At 38.6% G+C, this 23,218-nt stretch overlaps 1 protein-coding gene across 1 annotated transcript in view; it reads left to right on the top strand.

Moving 5' to 3' along the window:
• The window catches only part of MRPL22 (mitochondrial ribosomal protein L22), a 35,108-nt gene that overhangs the window by 5,780 nt on the left and 6,110 nt on the right, over window positions 1–23,218 (top strand). Inside the window, exons 3-6 of the mRNA XM_007077577.3 lie at window positions 10,317–10,452; window positions 14,897–14,962; window positions 16,198–16,275; window positions 22,956–23,025. Coding sequence (XP_007077639.1) covers window positions 10,317–10,452; window positions 14,897–14,962; window positions 16,198–16,275; window positions 22,956–23,025 — 350 coding nt within the window. The remainder of the gene's footprint in view (window positions 1–10,316; window positions 10,453–14,896; window positions 14,963–16,197; window positions 16,276–22,955; window positions 23,026–23,218) is intronic.

Here is a 23,218-nt window from a genome sequence, read left to right as displayed (position 1 = left end):
GGGAGCAAGCTATCAGAGGAGCAGATTTTGGGGAGAATATCACAAGTTCAGTTTGAGGCTTATTAAATTTGTAACATCCAGTAAGCTTTCAAGTGTAGATGAAAGTAGGCAATTGAATATATATGAGTTTGGAATTCAGGGAAAGGATGTCAATTCAGGAGTCATCAGTGCATGAAGAGTGTTTAAAGCCATGAGACTGGTTGACTTCACCATAGAGTGAAGTAGAAATTACAAGAGTACAAGGATTGATTCCTGAGGCAGCCAGCATTTACAGATCTCTCTCAAAAATAAATAAACTGGGGCGCTTGGTGGCTCAGTCGGTTGGGCAGCCAACTTCGGCTCAGGTCATGATCTCATGCTTCATAGGTTCTAGCCCCACGTTGAGCTCTGTGCTGACAGCTCCGAGCCTGGAGACTGCTTTGGATTGATTCTGTGTCTCCCTCTCTCTGTTCCCCTCCCCCACTTGCCCTCTATCTCTCAAAAATAAATAAACCTTTAAAAAAAAGTTAAAAAATTTTTAAAATAAAAACAAGTAAATAAGTAAATAAACTTAACAAAAAGGAATGTGGAATTTAGGCATTTGGTCCTTCTTGGTTTACATAGTGAGAAAATCTGGCTTATTAATCATCCACATGTGTATGGCATAATAACAGAAACCTTTTGGAACAGAGAAGTCATGCTCCCTAGTCTGCAAAAACTTGCAGCAGGGGTCAATTTTTGCCCCTACCCCCACCTCCAGCCCCCTAGGACATTTGGCAATATCTGGAGACATTTTTCGTTGTCCCAACTCAGGCCAGGGGTGCTACTAGAGTGGCTAGAGTTGAGGGATCCTACTAAGCATCCTACAAGGCACAGGATAGCCCCCACAACATAGAATGATCTGGCCCCAAGTATCAATATTGCAGTGGTTGAGAAACTTCTGAGTTTACCATGGTCCAAAGTTCCTGGAATTTTGTTTGCTTGCTGAACTCTTGTTTCCTTGTGTGATTATCCTTGACTTTAACCAAATGAAATTATATTGAATTATGACAATATACATATCACTTCAGCCATTTATTTTAGATGCTAATTGAGACAAGATGGAGGATGTCCTTTTATTCAGTTTCAAGTGTGGGATTAACGGTGTTAACAGAAGTAATTTTGGAACAAAGAATTTTTCACCTTGATGCATTTAATAACCTGCATATAGTAATCTCAAGATCGAGCCAGAGGCCAGTCATATCTTCACTTGGGATTTGGGTATACCTTGCACTAGATTTCAAGATGAATTTTGAGTAATACATAGGAAGTATAATTTCTGAAATTGTGACTTTAGAAACTTTGAGATCTTGTTTTATCTGAATTCTTAATCCTAAAATTTGCTTTGTATCTGCCACTCTTCAATGTCTGATGACTGTGGGAAGAATTTGAAAAGTGATAGTCCTTAAGTATCCTTAAGTATTGGTAGATAGAAGACACCAGAGTAACAGGAGTAAGGAAATTCATATGCTGGTTCCAGTATACCACCCACTTTCCGTTTGAGCTCTGGCAGTCTCACCAGACTGTGGGCACCTGTGTGTGTGCTTGTGTGTACAGGCATTCTGGAGACTTGGTTCATGCCTACCTTCCTTCATCCAATTTACAGAGGTGCAGTGAAGCTAAAGGGATTTGGGCTTCCCAGTAAATGTGAGGATGTTGTAAATATCAGTAATGGTCCTTGAACTTCAAAATGATAAAAGTTGATCTTGGATGCCTTTCAGTGTTTTTTTTTGTTTTTTTTTTGTTTTTTTTGTTAAGGTTTTAACTTGCTTTGATTTTTTAGAATGCTAGCAATAAACTAGATTGCTAGGCGGACCTAAAATTTAATGTTTGTTGGAAAACAGTTTTATAGAAGGAAATGGATTCTAGCAATAGCTCATGTTATCATTTGTTAATTCCACAAATTTCCTTTTCTTGAATCCGCTTTCTCTAGTGACTCTTTGCAGTATTTGTTACACAAAAAGGTCTCAAAAGTTGTAAGTTTTGAATTACATAGTTAAGTTTTGAATTACATATTTTCTATTTACCCCATGATTGCTTCATTTTCTGCTTTAATTCCAATAGTTGACCAGGAGAGGGCGTGTAAGAACTTTTGTTTTAATACACTTCTGAATTAAGTACTCTGCTTGGAATAATAATTTAATTTAATTTAATTTGATTACAATTGTTTAGTATTTTCCTGGTAGTTCGTTTTATGAACCATCTGAACCCTGAAAGTATTGTAGGTATTCAGAAAGCTTTGTCATTGTTGATTCATAATGTGTTTAATTTATTAAGCACCATATGTAATTCACTAAATGTGTATTGATTTGAGTACAAGACACTGTGTTAGATATGATGTATACAGAAGGCATGGGCCTCACCCTCAAGCATTCTTTAAGACTGGTTAGTGTAATGGTTTCACAGAAGAAGAATTAAATAGAAGCCAAGAGGCTTGTGTTTCTGTAATCCTGCTGTCAACAATGAGATTTGAGATAGAATTAAGGTTCAGAGAGACCCTAGAGATGATACACTCCAATTCCTCTTTTCATAAAGAAGCTGAGGACCAAAGAGTGGATAAAGTTAGTGTACCCATGAATTATAGCTTCAAGCAAAGGGTCATGATTCCAAATGTGAGAAGGTTTGGAATTGTGTGATAATAAAGTTTACAGTTCACAGTGTTCATTTTTTCTGGAGACTAGGAGAGATGAACTGTTCAGAGGGCCTTATTTAAAATTAATACTAGGAATGCCTGGCTGGCTCAGTCGGTTAAGTGTCTGATTTTGGCTCAGGTCATGATCTCATGATTTGTGAGTTTGAGCCCTGTGTTGGACTCTGTGCTGACAGTGCAGAGCCTGCTTGGGATTCTCTCTCTCTCCCTCTCTCATTGCCCCTCCTCCACTGGCACACACATTGTCTATCTCAAAATAAATAAAATAAAATTAAGGGCGCCTGGGTGGCTCAGTCGGTTGAACGTCCGACTTTGGCCCAGGTCATGATCTCATGGCCTGTGAGTTCGAGCCCCATGTCGGGCTCTGTGCTGACAGCTCAGAGCCTGGAGCCTGCTTGGGATTCTGTGTCTCCCTCTCTCTCTGCCCCTAACCCACTTGCATTCTCTCTCTGTCTCTCTCAAAAATAAATAAATATTAAAAAAAATTTTTTTAATAAAAAAAATTAGAGAAAATAAAATAAAACTAGCCATCAGTGTTTATTATGTGCTAGATGCTGTAGGGTACAGTATATTAATTATCCACCATCAACAGAATGAAGTGGGTATTATTCTCATTCTGAAAGTAATAACATCAATTTTATTGAGCCCTTTTAAGTGTCAGGTTAAGTATTTTACTTAAAATATCTTATTTGAGCTCCTTAAGAAGCCTATGAGGTAATTACTGTTATTACTCCATCTACTGATGAGGAAACTGAGCTCGAGAAAGTTATGTGACTTTCCTAAGTTCATTTACCTTGTATTAAAGTTGGGATTTAGACTCAGGTTTACTTGCCTCCATAGTCTCTGCCCTCATTACTTTGCTTATGGTTTTGCTTTTTTTTTCTTTTTTTGGAAATTCTGCCCTCTAGCATCATGTCTCCTAATTTTGTACTTTTCACTTAAAATAGTGGAGCCTATATGTGGATGGCAAAGGTTTAGTCAAGTATTTAGATAGTATTGATCGTTTTTTCTTTTTTAATGTTTATTTTTGAGAGAGAAAGAGAGAAACAGAGTGTGAATGGGGGAGGGGCAGAGAGAATGAGACACAGAATCCGAAGTAGGCTCCAGGCTCCATGCTGCCAGCCCAGAGCCCAATGTGGGGCTCAAACTCATGAACTGTGAGATTATGACCTGAGCCAAAGTCGGACACTTAACTGACTGAGCCACTCAGGTGCCCCAGATTGTACTGATCTTAATATTGGGATGTAACATGGTGAATTTGAGGTAGAATAGGAAAAATGAGCCAGTAGGAGAATAGGTTTTTTAAATTCTTTAGTCCGAATGATTTAAAAACTAAAAGACTTGGCTAAATATATCATCCAATTGCATAAATTGTGTGAAAATCTGCCACTTTACAATAACTTTGAATATTTAAGTCTGGGTTAAAGATTTGCTTAGTATCCATGTGCCAGATATTGTCCTTAGTGCTAGAATACGGAAGATGTTATACTTGCCCTCAGAATGCTCAAATCTGTACACTTACTATAGGAACTCATTCTTCTGTAGCCAACTTACAGTACCATAGTACTAACTCACTGTTGCATGGTTGGCAAGAGGAGAGTACTTTTATATGCTGTTGAATTGGATTCGCTAGTATCTTTTTGCGAATTTTTGCATCCATATTCATCAGGGATATTGGCCTGTAGTTCTCCTTTTTTGTTGGGTCTCTGTCTGGTTTGGGAATCAAAGTAATGCTGGCTTCATAGAATGAGTCTGGAAGTTTTCCTTCTCTATTTTTTGGAACAGCTTGAGAAGGATAGGTATTAACTCTCCTTTAAATGGCTGGTAGAATTCCCCAGGGAAGCCGTCTGGTCCAGGACTCTTATTTGCTGGGAGATTTTTGATAACAGATTCAATTTCTTCACTAGTTACAGGTCTGTTCAAATTTTCTATTTCTTCCCATTTGAATTTGGGAAATGTGTGGGTGTTTAGGAATTTGTCCATTTTTTCCAGGTTGTCCAGTTTGTTGGTATATAATTTTCATAGTATTCCCTGGTAATTCTGAGGGATTGGTTTTAATAAATCCATTTTCATTTGTGATTTTTATCTATTTGGATCGTCTCTCTTTTCTTTTTGAGAAGCCTGGCTAGAGGTTTATCAATTTTGTTTATTTTTTCAAAAAACCAACTCTTAGTTTCATTGATCTATTCTACTGTTTTATGATTCTATATTTTTTATTTATGCTTTGATCTTTATTATTTCTCTTCTTCTATTGGGTTTGGGGTTTCTTTGCTGTTCTGCTTCTAGTTCCTTTAGGTATGCTGTTAGATTTTGTATTTGGGATTTTTCTTGTTTCTTGAGATAGGCCTGGATTGCAGTGTATTTTCCTCTTAGGACTGCCTTTGCTGCATCCCAAAGGGTTTGGATTGTTGTGTTTTCATTTTCATTTGTTTCCATATATTTTTTAATTTCTTCCTTAATTGCCTGGTTGACCCATTTGTTCTTTAGTAGGATATTCTTTAACCTCCATGCATTTGGAGGTTTTGCACACTTTCTCCTGTGGTTGATTTCAAGTTTTGTAGCATTGTGATCTGAAAGTGTGCATGGTATGATTTCAATTCTTTTATATATATTGAGGGCTGTTTTGTGACCCAGTATGTGATCTATCTTGGGGAATGTTCCATGTGCACTTGAGAAGAAAGTATATTCTGCTGCTGTAGGACGTAGAAGTCTAAATATATGTCAAGTCCATCTGGTCCAGTGTATCATTCAGGGCCATTGTTTCTTTACTGATTTTCTGTCTAGATGATCTGTCCATTGTTGTAAGTAGAGTATTAAAGTCCCCTGCAATTACCACATTCTTACCAATAAGATTGCTTATGTTTGTGATTAATTGTTTTATATATTTGGGTGCTTCTGAATTCGGTGCATAGACATTTATAATTGTTAGCTCTTCTGATGGATAGACCCCATAATTATTATATAATGCCCTTCTTCATCTCTTGTTACAGCCTTTAATTTTAAGTCTAGTTTGTCTGATATGAGTATGGTTACTCCAGCTTCCTTTTGACTTTCAGTAGCATGATAGATAGTTCCCCATCCCCTCACTTTCAATCTGAAGGTGTTCTAAGGTCTAAAATGAGTCTCTTGTAGACAGAAAATAGATGGGTCTTGTTTTTTTATCCATTCTGATACCCTATGTCTTTTGGTTGGAGCATTTAGTCCATTTATATTCAGTGTTATTATTGAAAGATATGGGTTTAGAGTCATTGTTATGTCTGTAGGTTTCATGTTTGCGGTGATGTGTCTGGTCCCCCTTAGGATCTCTTGTAGGGCTGGTTTAGTGGTGATGAATTCCTTCAGTTTTTGTTTGTTTGGGAAAACCTTTATCTTTCTTCTATTCTGAATGACAGGCTTGCTGGATAAAGGATTCTTGGCTGCATATTTTTCCTGTTCATCACATTGAAGATTTCCTGCCATTCCTTTCTGGCCTGCCAAGTTTCAGTGGATAGCTCTGCTACTACCCTTATGTGTCTACCTTTATATGTTAAGGCTCGTTTACCCCTAGCTGCTTTCAGAATTCTCTCTTTATTCTTGTATTTTGCTAGTTTCACTGTGATATGTCGTGCAGAAGATTGATTCAAGTTAAATCTGAAGGGAGTTCTCTGTGCCTCTTGGATTTCAATGTCTGTTTCCTTCCCCAGATTGGTGAAGTTCTCAGCTATGATTTGTTCAAGTACACCTTCAGCCCCTTTCTCTCTCTTTTCTTCATCTGGAATTCCTATGATACAGATATTGTTCTCTTTGCTGGAATCACTTAGTTCTCTAATTCTCCCTTCATGATCCAGGATTTTTTTTATCTCTCTTTTTGTCAGCTTCCTCTTTTTCCATAATTTTATTTTTTGATTCACCTATTCTCCCCTCTGCCTCTTCAATCTGCACTTTGGTTGCCTCCATTTTATTTTGCACCTCATTTATAGCACTTTTTAATTCATCATGACTGTTTTTTAGTTCCTTGATCTCTGCAGCAGTAGATTCTCTGCTGTCTTCTATGCTTTTTTTCAAGCCCAGTGATTAATCTTATGACTGTTATTCTAAAATTCTTGTTCAGTTATATTGCTTATATCTGTTTTGATCAATTCTTTAGCTGTCATTTCTTCCTGGAATTTCTTTTGAGGAGAATTCTTCTGTTTGGTCATTTTGGTTAGTTTTCTGTCCTTTGTGTGTTCTAAAAGTTTGTTATGTGCTCTGCACCTGTGAGCACTGCTATATTAAAGGGGGTCATATACTGTCCAGGGCCTGGCCCTTCAGGATGTGTTTTGGAGACTGTTACTTGCTCTCTGTTGTTGTCACTTTGGTTATTTTTTTCCCCTACTTGTAGTGATGTTTTGGGCCCTCCACCAGGTGTGCTTTGATTTGTGCCTTGAAGTATCCCTGGAAAGGAAAACAAACAGATAAACAAACAGAAAACAAAAAACACACAAGCACACAAATTAAAAAAAAAAGAAAGAAAGAAAAAAGAAAAAAAAAACAACCCAAAAGCAAAAAACCAGAAACACCAGCTGTAAGTAAAGAACAGGGTGGAGGTGGTGCCCATGGAAGATCACATACAAAGAGAGAAATGACAGGGACTGGGTGGGGGGGAGGGGAATAAACATTGATTAGGTAAAGAGACTAAACAGCTTAATCCAGAGAGAGAGAAAGGAAAATAAAGAAGGAGGCAGGGGAAAAAGCAGATAAAATTACCCAGACAGTGAAACTATACAGCTTGATTATTCCAGAGAGAGAGAGAAAGGAAAGAAGGAGGTGATCCATGTGTCAAGAGAATGGGTTAAATATGTCTGTTTATACAAACCAACAACCAGAGTGACCAGACTAGAGGAGGGAAGAGATAAGAAGGAGAAAAGGAAGGAAGAATATATCTATATAACAAGAATTGTCTGAGAGTTAATCCAGGCGATGCAGCAGCGCTGGTCAGGAGGAGGGGGTCCCTCTGGTTCCTCAGTGTCCATCCCGCTCCGGTAGATGCGCAGTTACCCAGCACGGAGGGGCGTGGTTTGGTGTACACGGTTCTTGCCTCCACTGTGGGCCCGAGATTGGATCCCTGAGGCCCTGCCTTGGTGGTGGTGGGGTGAAAAATGGCAACCCCCCAGTCTCTCCTCCATGGACCCGGTGTCCCAAATCACTTTGTTCGAGCCGTCCTCACTGTGCCGCAGGCGCAGGCGAGGTGGTTTGCCCTGCTCTGCCGACTCCTGTGCCCCGCGCTTGGCTGGGATTCAAACTCCCGCTCTGTGCGCCCTGGTACTGGGGAAGCGCCTCTCCATGCCGCCAGATCTGTGGTCCCTGCTGGCTTTCTCCTGTCCCGCAGCACTCCAGGGAGGGAATCACTTTCTTCTGTGGACTGCGCCCCCGACCTAGGCACCGAGCCTGGGGCTGTCTCCCCTCCTCCCCAGGTGCACCAACAGGGCAGCCAGCCCCAGTCCAGAGAAAGCCCCGCAGTTGGAGATTGGATCTTTCTCCATGCTGCTCTGAGGTTTTTCTCTTGTCCAGATACAGTCCTATGCTTCCCCAGCCGCTCTTTCTCTTCCCTTTGTCCACAGAAGGGGATCCCTCCCTTCCATTCATTTTATCTCTCCCAGTTTGCAGTCACGCACCTATGGCCCGTCAGGTTGTCCCCGTGTATTCCTGGTAGCGACTCAGTCTGTTTTCCTCCCAGTCTCTTCAAGAACAGAGTACTAACATAGTGGGGAGGGGGCGCCTGGGTGGCCAAGTGTCTGACTCTTGATTTTGGCTCGGGTCATGGTCTCACAGTTCATGGGTTCAAGTCTCATGTTGAGTGCTGTGCTGACAGCATGGAGCCTGCTTAGAGCATGGAGCCTGTCTCTGTCTCTCTCTCTGCCTCCCTCTCTCTCTCTCTCTCTCTCTCTCTCTCTCTGTCTTTCAAAAATAAATAGAAACAAAAGACAGTGGGGAGAATGGTTGGGAGAAGGGATCACGTGATAGCTCGCAATGAGGTGACATTTGAGCTGGAGTTTAAAACCGGACAAACATTTCATTCAGGAGATAATGATTGAGGAAAAAACAATATGATCAAAAGCATAAAGACATGAAAGTATGTGGTTTGTTCAGGGAACAATGAACATCTGTGTGGCCAGGCCAAAAGGTGAATGAGCCAAGATGGCAAGGTTGGGGTTAGATTATAAAAGGCCTTGTGTGTCTTGCTGGGATTTTAGACTCTGTATTCTGCATAGCATGGAAACACCAAGTTTGTGTGTTATTTGGATATCCCCAGAGATACAAAAATAGATAATATGATGAACCCTCTTAAACTCATCACCCAACTTCAATAACTTACTCATGGCCAATCTTGTTTTGTTCCCTACTATGTTCCCTACTCTTTCCCATCATATTTTGAGACAAATCCCAGACACTATATTATTTAATCCATGAATATTTCACTATATATCTCACTAAAAAGCATCAAATATCCAGTTAATATTCAGATTTCCAATGGTTAAATCACTGTTATACTTTTAAAATTGTCATAATCTACACATTGAAATTAATTGATATTGCTCTTAAGTCTCTTAATTAGTAGGTCTTTTTTTCAGCTCTTTCTTTTTCCCCTTGTAATTTATTTGTTGAGGAAAATAGGCTGTCTTGTAGTTTGTACAGCTTGGATTTTGCTGAGCACATCCCTCGTATTGTTTAACATGTTTCCTCTCTTTGTATTTCCTGTATTGAATCTAGAAGCCCAATTAATTCAGGTTTGTTTTTTGCAGAAAAATTACTTCATGGGTGGTGGGTAGTGTGTTCTTTCATCAAGAGGTACATAATGCCACCTTTATTAAGTTCTTAGGGATTACAAAATGATGCAGTTTGTCTTGCCTCCTCGGCAAAGTTGACTAATTCTACAGAGCAGGTCAGGGATCCAATGTATCTTCCTTGTTTTTTAAAACGTTCATTTATTTTTGAGAGAGAGAGAGAGAGAGAGGAGTGCGAATGAATGAGCATGAAGTGAGAGGGGCAGAGAGAGGGAGACAGGATCTGAAGCTGGCTATGTGCTGACCACAGAGAGCCTGATGTGGGGCTTGAACTCACGGACCACAAGATGATGACCTGAGCCAAAGTCAGACGCTTAACCAACTGTGCCACCCAGGTGCCCCGTGTCTTCTTTAAGTCTGTTTTAGAACTGAACTGGCTTATATTAGAGAGTCAATATTTTTTGGCCAGTCAGGGCAAGAGATCATGGGTTAATATCTGTTTACTGTTTGACTTATGCTAATCTTTAACTTTTTACTTTTTGTTTTTAAAATTTTAAAGACAGAGAAACTAAAATTTAATTTTAAATTTAGGGGGGGAGAGGGACAGGGCTCTCAGCATGGAGCCAGACTTGGCGTTTGATCCCACAACTCTGGGAACACAACCTGAGCTGAAATCAAGAGTCGGATGCTCAACTGACCAAGCTACCGGTGCCACATAACTGTTTACTTTTAGCTTTCAGTAAACTGACTCGTTGTGATATTTTATGTAAAGTTGTTCTCTGTTAATGAATACATCTAGAGTGTTTCCACTTGTGATACTAAATAGTTTTGATCAAAATGGAGCTAATGTGGTTCAGAAGATACCTAAGCTCTGGAAAAGATTCTAAGTGTGTCTTGTTTTACAGACTTCTTTCATCTCACAACGTTTTACCCCAGTCACATATCCACACAACTGCATCTCTGGACGTATCTCGAAAATGGGAAAAGAAGAATAAAATTGTTTATCCTCCACAATTGCCTGGTGAACCTCGGCGACCAGCAGTAAGTTTGTGGCTAGAAATAATCTCTTAATTTTGATGACGAGCTCTTACTCTTAGGTGGCTAGCAATGAGTTACTGTTCCATGTGAGGAAAGGGAAAAAGCATATGGCAATTTGCATGATCATTTGATTGATACAGAAAATGTTCTAGATTTACCTCCTTGGTATTGTTAAAAGGTTGTTTTGTTTACTTGTTTGCCTTGACTTTACCTTCTGTATGGGGGCCTTAATTCTGAAAGTAAGCTAATAGCTTGAGGCATCCTGATAGATTTTTTACTCTTAGGAGGCTTGCTAATGTATTCTTAGTAATGGAGCATGAGGAGTTGGAAAGGATGACTTGAACCATTGACCATATTTAAATCATATATATATGGTTTTCTAGTGTTTTAAATTTGGACATAGACGCATTAAGTTGTGATTTTCTGTGTGTTTGTAATTCACAGACTTTTGAATTAAAGTTTAAATTTAATCACTGGATTCCTTTCAGAGATACTGAGTTTTATCTTTAGTTGCTCAGAATTCTTTTACCCTCTCCAAACTGCTGGTGAGTTGTCTAGTCTGAGATAGAAGACTCGCTTCACCGACCGAGCCACCCAGGCTCCCTTCATTTGCTTAATTTTTATATGAATTTGACAGCATGCATTTCATTAGGATTTAGTTGCTAAGTATTGGTCTGAATTAGTACAGTATTAGGTTTTCTTTCTTTTTTTTTTTTCTTATTTAGGGAGTTAATTTATTAATTTAAAGAGCTCCCACATTGGGAAATAGGAAAAAGAGATGCTAATAGTTTAAACAAATAACTTAAAAAAAATTTTTTTTTAATTAAAAATTTTTTTTAATGTTTATTTATTTTGAGAGAGAGACAGAGAGACAGAGTGCGAATGGGAGAAGGGCAGAGAGAGAGGGAGACACAGAATCTGAAGCAGGCTCCAGGCTCTGAGCTGTCATGACAGCACAGAACCCCATGCAGGGCTTGAACTCACCGTGAGGTTATGACCTGAGCCTAAGTCAGATGCATAAGCAACTGAGCCACCCAGGCACCCTTAATTTTTTTTAATGTTTCTTTTTGAGAGAGAGAGTGCATGTGTAAGCGGGAGAGGGGCAAAGAGACGGGGACAGAGGATCTGAAGCGGCTCTGTGCTGACAGCAGTGAGCCCTATGAGGGGCTTGAACCCAATGAGATCATGACTTGAGCCAAAATTGGATGCTTAACCAACTGAGCCACGCAGGCACCTCTAAACAAATAACTTTCTATCTTTCATGTTTTATCTTGGCATCAGAACTTAAAAGTTAGATTTGTGACAGAATCTATGCTGTTAAGTATTGATTCCATTTTGTAATTAACCAAAATTTAGAAAAAGTTACATATGTGTACAAATATCATAAATAATTTCCTATTGTTAATGAGCTTTCTTCTTACTTGAGCTCTTTGAACTTAGATATTAATTGAGAAAGAAATCATAGCATTTGTCAGGTTCAAAATCTAAAAGTAAAATTGTGTATTTTGTAGTAGTAATCTTTTAGGATACTAAAACAAATGCACTTTAGGATATATCTGAAGTGGCAAAATTCAAGTAGTAAACAGTTGAGATCACAGATTTTGAGTGAGTAATCCTTTTGGGAACAAACTAGGACTCTTAGAAAATACCTTAACATTTTCTGAGTTTAAATAGTATTTGGTAAATCGACATTGGTGCATCATTTATACCTGTTATGACTGAAATATTGATGTCCTTCATTAAATACCTAGCTTAATAATGGAATAATTTGCACATCTAGCCACATAGCTCTTATACTATGATTTTGTGCCGTGTGACCTTTTACTTGTCAATCTGCTAACTGCAAACATCTTAAAAATTAGTTTTATCCCTAGTTTAAAAGGGGGTCAGATAATATTTACAATTTTAACTCATTCTGATCTTCAGCATTGAAATATGCAGTTAAATAATAGTGGATCCATAGTGAGTAAATCCTATAGCAGTAAGTTAAAATGAATATCATCAATTTAGGCTTTTTTTAGGCCATTCCTCTTATTTTTAAGGCTATTTTCCTAATTTAGCTAACACCAATTTCCAAATAATAGAGATTCCTGTGTAGACTTTATCCAACATATGGCTTCACATGGTACAGAAAATGAGCCAGAGAGAAATTAAATGGCTTTCTTCATAATAGTCATATCTTGTTAATTTGGTCTTGAGTTTACTTTTGCAATACCTTTGAAGAAAACTATGTTAAATAAGTTAAAAATGCAGTGAGACTGTATCAAAACTGTTTCGACAACCATTTCCATAGGAGACATTTTTTTTATTTTTTATTTTATTTATTTTTTAATGTTTATTTTTGAGAGAGAGAGAGACAGACAGAGCATGAGCGGGGGAGGGGCAGAGAGAGAGGGAGACACGGAATCCGAAGCAGGCTCCAGGCTCTGAGCTGTCAGCACAGAGCCTGATGTGGGGCTCGAACTCACAAACTGTGAGATGGTGACCTGAGCTGAAGTTGGACACTCAACCGACTGAGTCACCCAGGCGCCCCGGAAACATTTTAAATTTATGGATTAATTGACATACTGAGAATAAGTCATACTTACAAGTCATTATATGGATCCCATAAAGCTCTAGTTTGGACTTTTATTAGGTGCTACGTTTTTATCATTTGAGTTATTATGTGCATTTTAAAACAAGTTAACTTCTTTAAAAGTTATCAAGGTAGACATTTCATAATTTAGACTTTTACCTCATTTCAGTAACTTTTTTTCAGTAACCTCATTTCAGTTAACTTTATCTAATTTACTATAGAGGTTGGTTAATAATGACCTCTAACTTGATCTTGTGACCTTCAACTTTGCCACTTTATGTATTTGCTATGATAGGTTTGTCTGGTTTATCTTTAGAAAATGCACTGAGACATTGCATCTGCCTAAAGTAAATGCTGAGCTTTTTAGTTTTCAGAGAGCATGATTGAATAACTTTCTTCTTCTTTTTTTTTTTTCTTTTGTAAATACGTCATTCCTTTTTTTTCCCCATGCCCCTTCCAGGAGTACAGTATCTTTTTTACAAAATTGGAAGACAATCACATACAATTCAGGTTAGGAGATAGCCCACCATGGGAAACCAAGAATTGAAGGGTTTCTATATCAAAGATTTTACTGAGTGTATTAATTTTTGCAGATGAATATTATCAGTCATGACAGTTCTTCTTTCCCCTCCAGTGCTCCCCAGGACACTTTATTGCTGAAAACGTAATTAGGCTATTGCTACAGTTTTCAGCCTGTCAGCTTCTATTGTAACTGAAATGAAATCTGCTCCATATTAAAAGATGGCGACTTGAGAAAACTGCTGTTTCTAAGGCATTTGAAAATTTCCAGCAGGAGTCAGAATGTTAGAAAGTTCTGAGGTTTCCTTGTTATTGTTTACCTTGACAAATGGTTTCTAATTTTTTTAAAGGGACAATATGGTGTAATATGGTGGAAGGAATGTAGGTTTTACAGTCATAGGGGAACTTTAAAGATACACCTGCTAGACATTGTATTTAGGCATTTCATATACTTCCCCGGATGGCACTTTGACTTCCAGCTTTGTCTCTTACAAGCTTTGTGGTCTTGGATTAGTCACTTGATTGTTCTGATTTTTACTTTATGAAAATAAAATTAGAGTGAGAGCAAATGAAATAATGGCCTTGGAAAGTACTTTGTGAACTGTAAATTGTGTAATGGATGATTGAGTAAAAAAAATTAAATGGGATATAGCTACCACCATAAATAGAAGATAATAAAGATCTGACCATGTGCTGAGGCACTGTAGAATGCTTCCTTTACATAGATTATTTTATTTAATTCTTACTATATTTTCATGGGGTTGGTGCTGTGATCTTCATTTTAAAGAGGAAACTTGGAGGTACAGAGAGGTTAAATAGCTTGGATTCTATAGCTAGTAGATGGTAGAAGTAGAAGTCAAATCCAGGTAGTCTGATTCTAGATCCTGTGCTCTTACCAAATAACAAGAATGTCCTATGAAAACAGGTTTTTTTTGTCCATTTCACCATTATTCTCCTCACTGAGGAAAAAAGGAAACTTTGGTCTTGTTGTACCTTTTCTTTTGTTCTTTTTAGCCAGCCAGCTAAGTGTTTTCAAAATAAATTTTGAAAGTTATTATTTTATATCAAAACGAAATCTTTTACTATTTCTCTGGATAGAAATGTTGCAAATATGGCACAAAGTAGCCAGGTTGTAGTTCTATTTCTGCCTTAATAATCCTTTTAACATAGTGATAATTTGGAAAAATATAACTTTAGTATAGGGAAAAATAATCTCCAAATTCTTAATAATGTTTTTATTTCCTGTGGCAGTATTTTCATTAGGCATAAAAAGTGAAAGCTTTATTAACAGTGTATGTTATTGTTATTTTGATCAGTTTGCTAACTTTTTTTTTTCTTTTCCCTGTTTGCAAGGAAATCTACCATTGTCGAAGGCAAATAAAATACAGCAAAGACAAGATGTGGTATTTGGCAAAATTGGTAAGCTAAAATGACTATAAAGAAACTAAAAATTTTCTACCAGGATTTGAAGAATTGAAAAAAATTTGCCCTGATTTCTCCAAAAAGTGAGAAATATAATTACATGTTCAGACAGTCGTAAGTAATCCACAAATGATTGCACAAATGAGTGATTTTGCTTAATTTTTACCTTTCTTCTGAGAAACTAAATCATGTTGGATACATAGATATTTACAAAAAGGCATCAGGAATCTGGCTATACCCTAAGAGGATCCAGGAGGCAAGCTTATTTATCTTAAAAGTTGATTCAACCTATTTCAAAACTATTGCTGTTTAAGATTTTTCTCTGGAGAATGAAATTTATGTATAAAAGAAGGCAAAGCCCTAGATATACATATAATATATTTACCCTGTAGGAGAGGGAGATGCCTTTAATGCTTAGTGTGGTCCTTGCTACTCTGTGATCTCTCTCTCACATCTGCTCTCTTAATATTACTGAAACATTTATAACCTAAGTTTTATGGTTAAAATGTTTAAGTTTGATTCTTTTAATAATTTTTTTTTAAGTTTTTATGGGGTGCCTGGGTGACTCAGTCGTTTAAACGTCCAACTTCGGATGAGGTCATGATCTCATGCCCTGTGGGTTCGAGCCCCACATCAGGCTCTGTGCTAACAGCTCAGAGCCTGGAGCCTGCTTCAGATTCTGTGTCTCCCTCTCTCTCTGCCCCTTCCCCACTCGTGTTCCGTCTCTATCTCTCAAAAATAAATAAAAATGTTAAAAAAAAATTTTTTTAAATGTTTTATGTTCAGAGAGAGAGAGAGAGAGAGAGAGAGAGCAGGGGAGGGGCAGAGAGAGAGGGAGAGAGAATTCCAAGCAGCCTCCGCACTATCAGCCCAGAGCCTGATGTGGGGCTCAAACTCAGGAGCCATGAGATCATGACCTGAGCTGAAACCAAGAGCCAGATGCTCAACCAACTGAGCCATCGAGGTGCCCCTAACTTTGATTTTGACTTAAAGAGGATGGCATCCCTTCTCAAATACCTTTTCTTCTTTGCCTGCATTTAGTTAGCTGTTTTTATTTTTATTTTTTTTAAATGCCCCCTAGTTTTACTGAGATATAATTGACATATAACTAGTTAGCTACTAGTTAGAGTTATTTGTGTTATGTAAAAGGGTTTACTTTTCATTGAAAAGAGAACATTGACTTTTTAAACAAATTTGTTTATCTTCTCTTGCCTGTTACCCTTTAATTCTAGATACGAGGAATGTCCATTGACCAGGCTTTGGCTCAATTGGAATTCAGTGACAAAAAAGGGGCCCAGATAATTAAAGAGGTAAACTAAAATTTGTGGGGAGGGAATGCATAGCTGTCTGCTGGTATTAGTAAGCTCAACCTCAGTCCTGAATTCTCTGGTGTAAATGCATAGTTCATATAATACAGATTCAGGGCACTCAGTTTTATTGATGTCCTTATACCTTAGGAATGTTGTATGCTCTAAGTTTTTTGTTTTTTGTTTTTTCCTGGAGATGCTTTTATTTGCACCATTTATTCATTTTTTTACTGTCTATGAAGTGATAAATCTTTCTTTTATTTATTAAAAATTTTTTTTAACATTTATATTTATATTTGAGAGAGAGAGAGAGAGAGAGAGAGAGAGCTAGTGAGAGCAGAGGAGGGGCAGAGAGAGACAGAGACACAGAATCTGAAGTGGGCTTCAGGCTCTGAGCTGTTAGCACAGAGCCTGATGCAGGGCTCAAACCCACGAATAGTGAGATCATGACCTGAGCTGAAGTCAGATGCTTAACTGACTGAGTCACCCAGGTGCCCCTGAAATGATAAATCTTTCTTTTAATGATTTGGGGCTTGATAGATTTTTTTAGACGACTTTTTTTTTTTTTTTGTCATTTCCACAATTGAGAGCTTATGATTTTATAATTAATTGGGTGGAAAGAGCACTGGCCTGGGACCCAGGAGACTTGGAGTCTAATCTTTTCTGTGACAGATTCTATCATGATGATGGGCATAACATTTAACCTGTCTGGTTCCATTTTTCTTATTTGTAAACTGGGTGGAATTGCTTAATGATTTCTAAAGACCTTTCCAGTTCTGACTGTAGCTGAATCAGTATGTACAAATGGGCTAATGGTATTTGAACCAGCTCCTGGTTTCATTGATCTGTTCTATTGTTTTTTTAGTTTCTGTATCATTTATCATTTATTTCTGCTTTAATCTTTATTATTTCCTTCCATCTGCTGGCTTTAGGCTTCGTTTGTTCTCTTTCTAGCTCCTTTAGGTGTAAGATTAGGTTGTTTATTTGCGATTTATTTTGCTTCTTGAGGTAGACCTGTATTGCTATATACTTCCCTTGTAGGACTGCTTTTGCTGCATCCCAAAGGTTTTGGACTGTTGTGTTTTCATTTTCATTTGTTTCCATGTGTTTTTTAATTTCTTCTTTGATTTCCTGGTTGATCCATTCATTGTTTAGCAACATGTTGTTTATCCTTCATGTATTTGTGGTCTTCAAGATTTTTTTCTTGCGGTTTGACTTCTAGTTTCATAGTGTTATGGTCTTTAGAAACGAGGCATGGTATGATTTCAGTCTTTTTGTTTTTGTTGAAGTCTGTTTTGTGACCTAATATGTGATCAGTTTTGGAGAATGTCCCATGTACACTTGAAAATAATGTGTATTCTGCTGTTTTAGAATGGAATGGCCTAAATATATGTTAAGTACATCTGGTCCAGTGTGTCATTCAAAGCCACTGTTTCCTTGTTGATTTTCTGTTCAGACGATCTGTCCATTGACAGATGTTAAAGTCTGAGGTATTAAAGTCCCCTAGTATATTTTAAAAAATGTTTTTTAAAAATTTATTTATTATTAGCACACATATGTGAGGGCCAGAGAGAAAGGGAGAGAGAGAATCCCAAGCAGGCTCCCTGCTCAGTTTGGAGCTTGATATAGGGCTTGATCCCACGACCATGAGATCATGACCTGAGCTGAAACCAAGAGTCAGATGCTTAACCGACTGAGCCACCCAGGAACCCCATGACCGTAGTATTGTTGTGTTATTATGAATTAGTTCCTTTATGGTTTTTTTTTTTTTCCTATTTATTTATTTTGAGAGAGAGGAAGAATGCACAAGCAGGGGAGGGGCAGAGGGAGAGGGAGAGGGAGAATCCCCAAGCTGACTCTGTGCTGTCAGCGCAGAGCCCGATGTGGGGCTCAGTCTCGTGAACTGCAAGATCATGACCTGAGCTGAAATCAAGAGTCAGATGCTTAACTGACTGAACCACCTAGGCACGCCCTTTTATGTTTGTTGTTAATTGTTGTTATATATTTGGGTGCTTGCATGTTGGGTGCATAAATATTTACAATTGTTATATCTTCTTGTTGGATTATCCCCTTTATGATTATATAATGCCCTTCTTTGTCTCTTTTTACAATCTTTGTTTTAAAGGCTAGTTTGTCCAACATAAGTATAGTACCCACCTTTCTTTTGGCATCCATTTGTGTGATGAATGTTTCTCCACCCCCTCACTTTCTTTTTTATTTAATTTTTTTTTAATGTCTATTTTTGAGAGAGAGAGAGAGAGAGAGAGAGAGAGAGAGAGAGAGAGCCAGAGTGCGAGAGGGGGAGAGGCAGAGAGAGAGGGAAACACAGAATCTGAAGCAGGCTCCAGGCTCTGAGCTGTCAGCACAGAGCCTGACGCAGGGCTCGAAACCATGAACTGTGAGATCATGACCTGAGCCAAAGTCAGACACTTAAATGACTGAGCCACCCTGGCTCCCTATCCACCCCCTCACTTTCAATCTGCAGGTGTCTTTAGGTCTAAAATGAATCTCTTATAGGCAGCATACATACAAGATTGTATTTTTGGTTTTTGTTTCTTGGGGTTTTCTATTAAACAAGTTAAGGACAGGGGTGCCTGGGTGGCTCAGTTGGTTGAGTGTCTGACTCTTGCTTTTGGCTCAGATCATGATCCCAGGGTCCTGGGATCGAGCCCTGCATCAGGCTCTGTGCTGAGTGTGGAGCCTGCTTAAGATTTTTTATTGTTCTGCCCCTCTCTCCTGCTCATGCTAACGCTCTCTCCTTCAAAAACAAAACCTCCTCTCTACCCCCCCCCCAAAAAAAAAAACAAGTAAGGATGGGAATTCCTTGTTTATTTATTTATGTTTTTTTATAAAATTTTTTTAGTGTTTATTTTTGAGAGAGAGAAAGAGCGTGGGCATGGGAGGGGCAGAGAGAGGGATACATAGAATCCGAAGCAGGCTCCGGGCTGCTGCTCCCATGAACCATAGGATCATGACCTGAGCCAAAGTTGGATGCTTAACTGAATGAGCCACCCAGGTGCCCCATATTTATTTGTTTATATTTTTTAGAGAGAGCACACACACGAGTGGGGGAGGGGGCAGAGGGAGAAAGAATTTTTTTTTTTTTTTTTTAGTTCATGTTAGTTAGCATACAGTGTAGTATTGGTTTCAGGAATAGAACCCAGTGATTGATTCATCACTTACATATAACACCCAGTGCTCATCCCAGCAAGTACCTTCCTTAATGCCCATCACCCATTTAGCCCGTCTCCCCCACCACCTCCCCTCTAGCAACCCCCAGTTTTTTCTCTGTATTTAAGAGTCTCTTATGGTTTGCCTCCTTCTCTGATTTTATCTTATTTTTCCTTCCCTTCCCATTGTTCGTCTGTTGTTTCTTAAACTCCACATGAATGAAATCATATGGTATTTGTCTTTTCCGCCTGATGTATTTCACCTAGCATAATACACTCTTGCTCTATCCACATTGTTGCAAATGGCAAGACTTCATTCTTTTTGACTGCTGAATAGTATTCCATTGTGCACACACACGTGCACACGTGTGTGTGTATATACACACACACACACACACACACCACATCTTCTTTATCCATTCATCAGTTGATGGATATTTGGGCTGTTTCCATAATTTGGCTATTGTTGATAGCGCTGCTATAAACACTGGGGTGCATGTGTTCCTTTGAATCAGCATTTTTGTATCCTTTGGATGTATACTTAGTAGTACAATTTCTGGCTCATAAGGTATCTCTCTTTTTAATTTTTTGAGGAACCTTCATACTGTTTTCCAGAGTGGCTGTACCAGTTTGCATTTGTCTTGTAAATTAAGGACTTCTTTTGTCTTGTTGCTTTTAAGATGTTTTTATTTATCACTATGTTTTGCAGATTTAATTATATTGTATCTTGATGTTGGCTTGCTTTTGTTGATTTTGATGGGAATTCTCTGTGCCTTCTGGATCTGGATGTTTGTCTCCTTCCAGATTAAGGAAATTTTCCACTATTGTGTCTTGAAATAATTTTTCTCCCCTTTTCTCTCTCTTCTTGTCAGACTCCTATAATATGAATGTTATTATGTTTGATGGAGTCACTGAGTTCCATAAGTCTGTTCTCGTGTTTCGTTCAGCTTCATTATTTTCCATTATTTTGTGTTCTAGGTCAGCTTCATTGTTTTCCATTATTTTGTCTTCTAGGTCATTAATTCGTTCCTCTGCTTCTTCCAGCCTCTGTTCATTGCTTCAAGCATGTTTCTAGTCTTGTTTATTGATTCTTCAACTCTGATTCTTTTTTTTTTTTTTTAACTCTTATCACTGTAGTAAGGGTCTCACTGATGTTTTCTGTTCTTTTCTGAAACCCAGTGAATTTTCTTATGATTGTTGATTTAAATTCTCCATCAGGCATGTTATATCTGTTTCATTTAGATCTCTGGCTGCGGCCTTATCTTGTTCCATTTGGGATAAATTCCTCTGTCTTGGCATTTTGTCTAAGTCCCTGCCTTCGCTCTGTTAGAAAAGCCAGTTATGGGGTATCTGGGTGGCTCAGTTGGTTGAGCGTCTGACTCTTGATTTCGGCTCAGGTCAAATCCCAGGGTTGTGGGATTGAACCCTGCATCAGGCTCTGTACCGAGCCTGCTTAAGATTCTCTTCCTGGGACACCTGGGTGGCTCAGTCGATTAAATATCCAACTCTTGATTTGGGCTCAAGTCATGATCTCACTGTTTGTGAGTTTGAGCCCTGCATCGGGCTGTGTGCTGACAGTGTGGAGCCTGCTTGGGATTCTCTCTCTCCTCTTTCTCTCTGCCCTTACCCTGCTCACCCTCTCCCTCTCTCAAAAATAAATAAACATTAAAAAAAAAAAAAAAAGATTTTCTCCCTTTGTCCCTCTCCCCCACACATCCACTCTTGTGCTCTCTCTCTAAAACAACAGCAACAAAAACACAAAGTAGTCAGTCTGTCTCCTACTCCTGAAAGTAATGGCCTTGTGAAGAAGAGGTCAAGTAGTGTCCAGGGCCTGGTGCTTCAGTGAGTGTCTCTGGTGTGTGCTCCATGTGCTCCACTGTGTTTTGGCTGCTCTATCCTTCAGGCCAGTCGTCTGCAGAGGCCCTCCTTGCTTGTTATGGGCAGTGTTTTGTCCCTGGTCTGAATGTGGTGAGTTTTAACTAGATGTGCTCTGGTCTGCTTGTGAAATGAGACCTGAGACCTGATACCAACTCCACCAGAACTGAGGACTTGCAGAACTCTCTCAGGAGACGTGATGTGGGCAGGGGTTTGTGCTGGTCTCATGGGGGAGGAGCCTTTCAGGCTGGGACCAAGGCAAGTGTGGCTGAGAAGGACAGTCCCACAAAAGCACAGGGGATTGGGGTTTGGCAGTAAGTTAGGCAGCCATTGTTGGCACTGAGCTGCTTCCATCAGGTGGCTCTGTGTTTATGCTGGGGGACTGGGAGGGAAATGGTGCCAGCTAGCTGCCTTGTTCCCAGAGAGGCATCTCTGTGAATGTTGCCTCTCAGGGACATGCTCTGAGAAGAGCAATAGTCTCCCTACTGTGTGCCCCAGGCTCTCTTTAGATAGCTGTTTCCATGATGTGGGTCACCGGGTTGTTTGCCTGCCTTCTTTCCAGGAGCAATGTGGTGCCCTCTGGGGTTCTTTTCTAGCCAAGGCTGCTGGCCTTTAAAAGTCCAGGCTTTAAGTCCCACTGGTTTCAAGAACTCACAAAATTTAGCACCTCTCGTTTTCCAAACTATTGGCTATGGGGAAGCATTCTAGTGTGTTCCCCCGTGTGCTCCTCTCTCTCTTGCCCTTCTCTGCGACCAGAGCTCCCTCCTTCTGCAGCACCCACTATCCGTTTCTCCCTCAAACCATAACACTCTACTTTCTACCTTCTTCGATGTGGATACATGGTGTTCCTATTTCAAAAAGCTGCGATGAGGACATCTGGGGATATCAGCATTATTTTCTATATTTCAGTTAAATCTCATTTAGAGCCAGATCTTTTTAGTTTAGTAGTTCAGTAGTTGAGATTGATGGATTCAGACTTTTAAAAGGTTCCATTGTAATGCCTATATTTAATTCAGTTCAGAATGCAATTACTAAGTATCTTTTGTGTACTCAGCTTTTTATTATATTCTCTAAGTGAGTAAAAGATTGGTTTCTGCTATTTTTGACAATTGTCCTATTTTTAAAAATGGGTTCTGGAGGAGGTTAACTTAATTCAAAAATCTACAGAATATAAATTTAATAATTCTTAAAATTTTCAAGTATGATTTTCTCTACTTGTCTGATGTTGTTTAATGGTTATTTTGGATCCAAAGTTTGAGAATTTTCAATAAGATTTAGCTCTTAAGCTTCTTGAACTTTTTGACAAGTCTCTTGACTCAAAGACATAATAGTGTTCATTACCAAGGATACTGTTACCAATGCTGCCATTTCCTCCTTTGCATCTCATACATTCTACTTTAAATTTAGCAGGATGGACTGTGTTGCTTGAATTTGCAATTCTTGTCTGAGGAAGGAAAGCTCAATGTATCCCTTTTCCTTAGTACTGTTATCATTTAATGTTCTCTTTTTAAAATAGACTATAAAACAGAGGCATGTGATTAGCAGTCATATTATAGAGATAACAACAAGAAATGAGAAACTTAGTTCCGTTTTAGTTCAGGGTCAGCCATATGAATGCGTGTCTTTTCTTTGTTTAAGATTCTCTTAGAAGCACAAGATATGGCAGTGAGAGACCACAATGTGGAATTCAGATCCAATTTATATATAGGTAAGATCTTTAATATTCTTAGCATTGGAAAATGTTTTCCAATAGTGATGCCAAGTTCATTATCTAATAACAATCTTTGATATCTAACTACTTAGGACCGCGTTTACCAGTGAAAATTGCTGGTAATAGCTTATTCTTCTGCCTTCAGCATGCTAAAGTTTGTCTGTTATAAATGGTTATAAATGGTAATAAC

This window comes from Panthera tigris, chromosome A1 (assembly GCF_018350195.1).
Source record: "Panthera tigris isolate Pti1 chromosome A1, P.tigris_Pti1_mat1.1, whole genome shotgun sequence".
NCBI classification, from domain to species: domain Eukaryota; kingdom Metazoa; phylum Chordata; class Mammalia; order Carnivora; family Felidae; genus Panthera; species Panthera tigris.
Note: the sequence above shows the minus strand (reverse complement) of the source record. Positions and strands in the feature narration are given on the sequence as shown.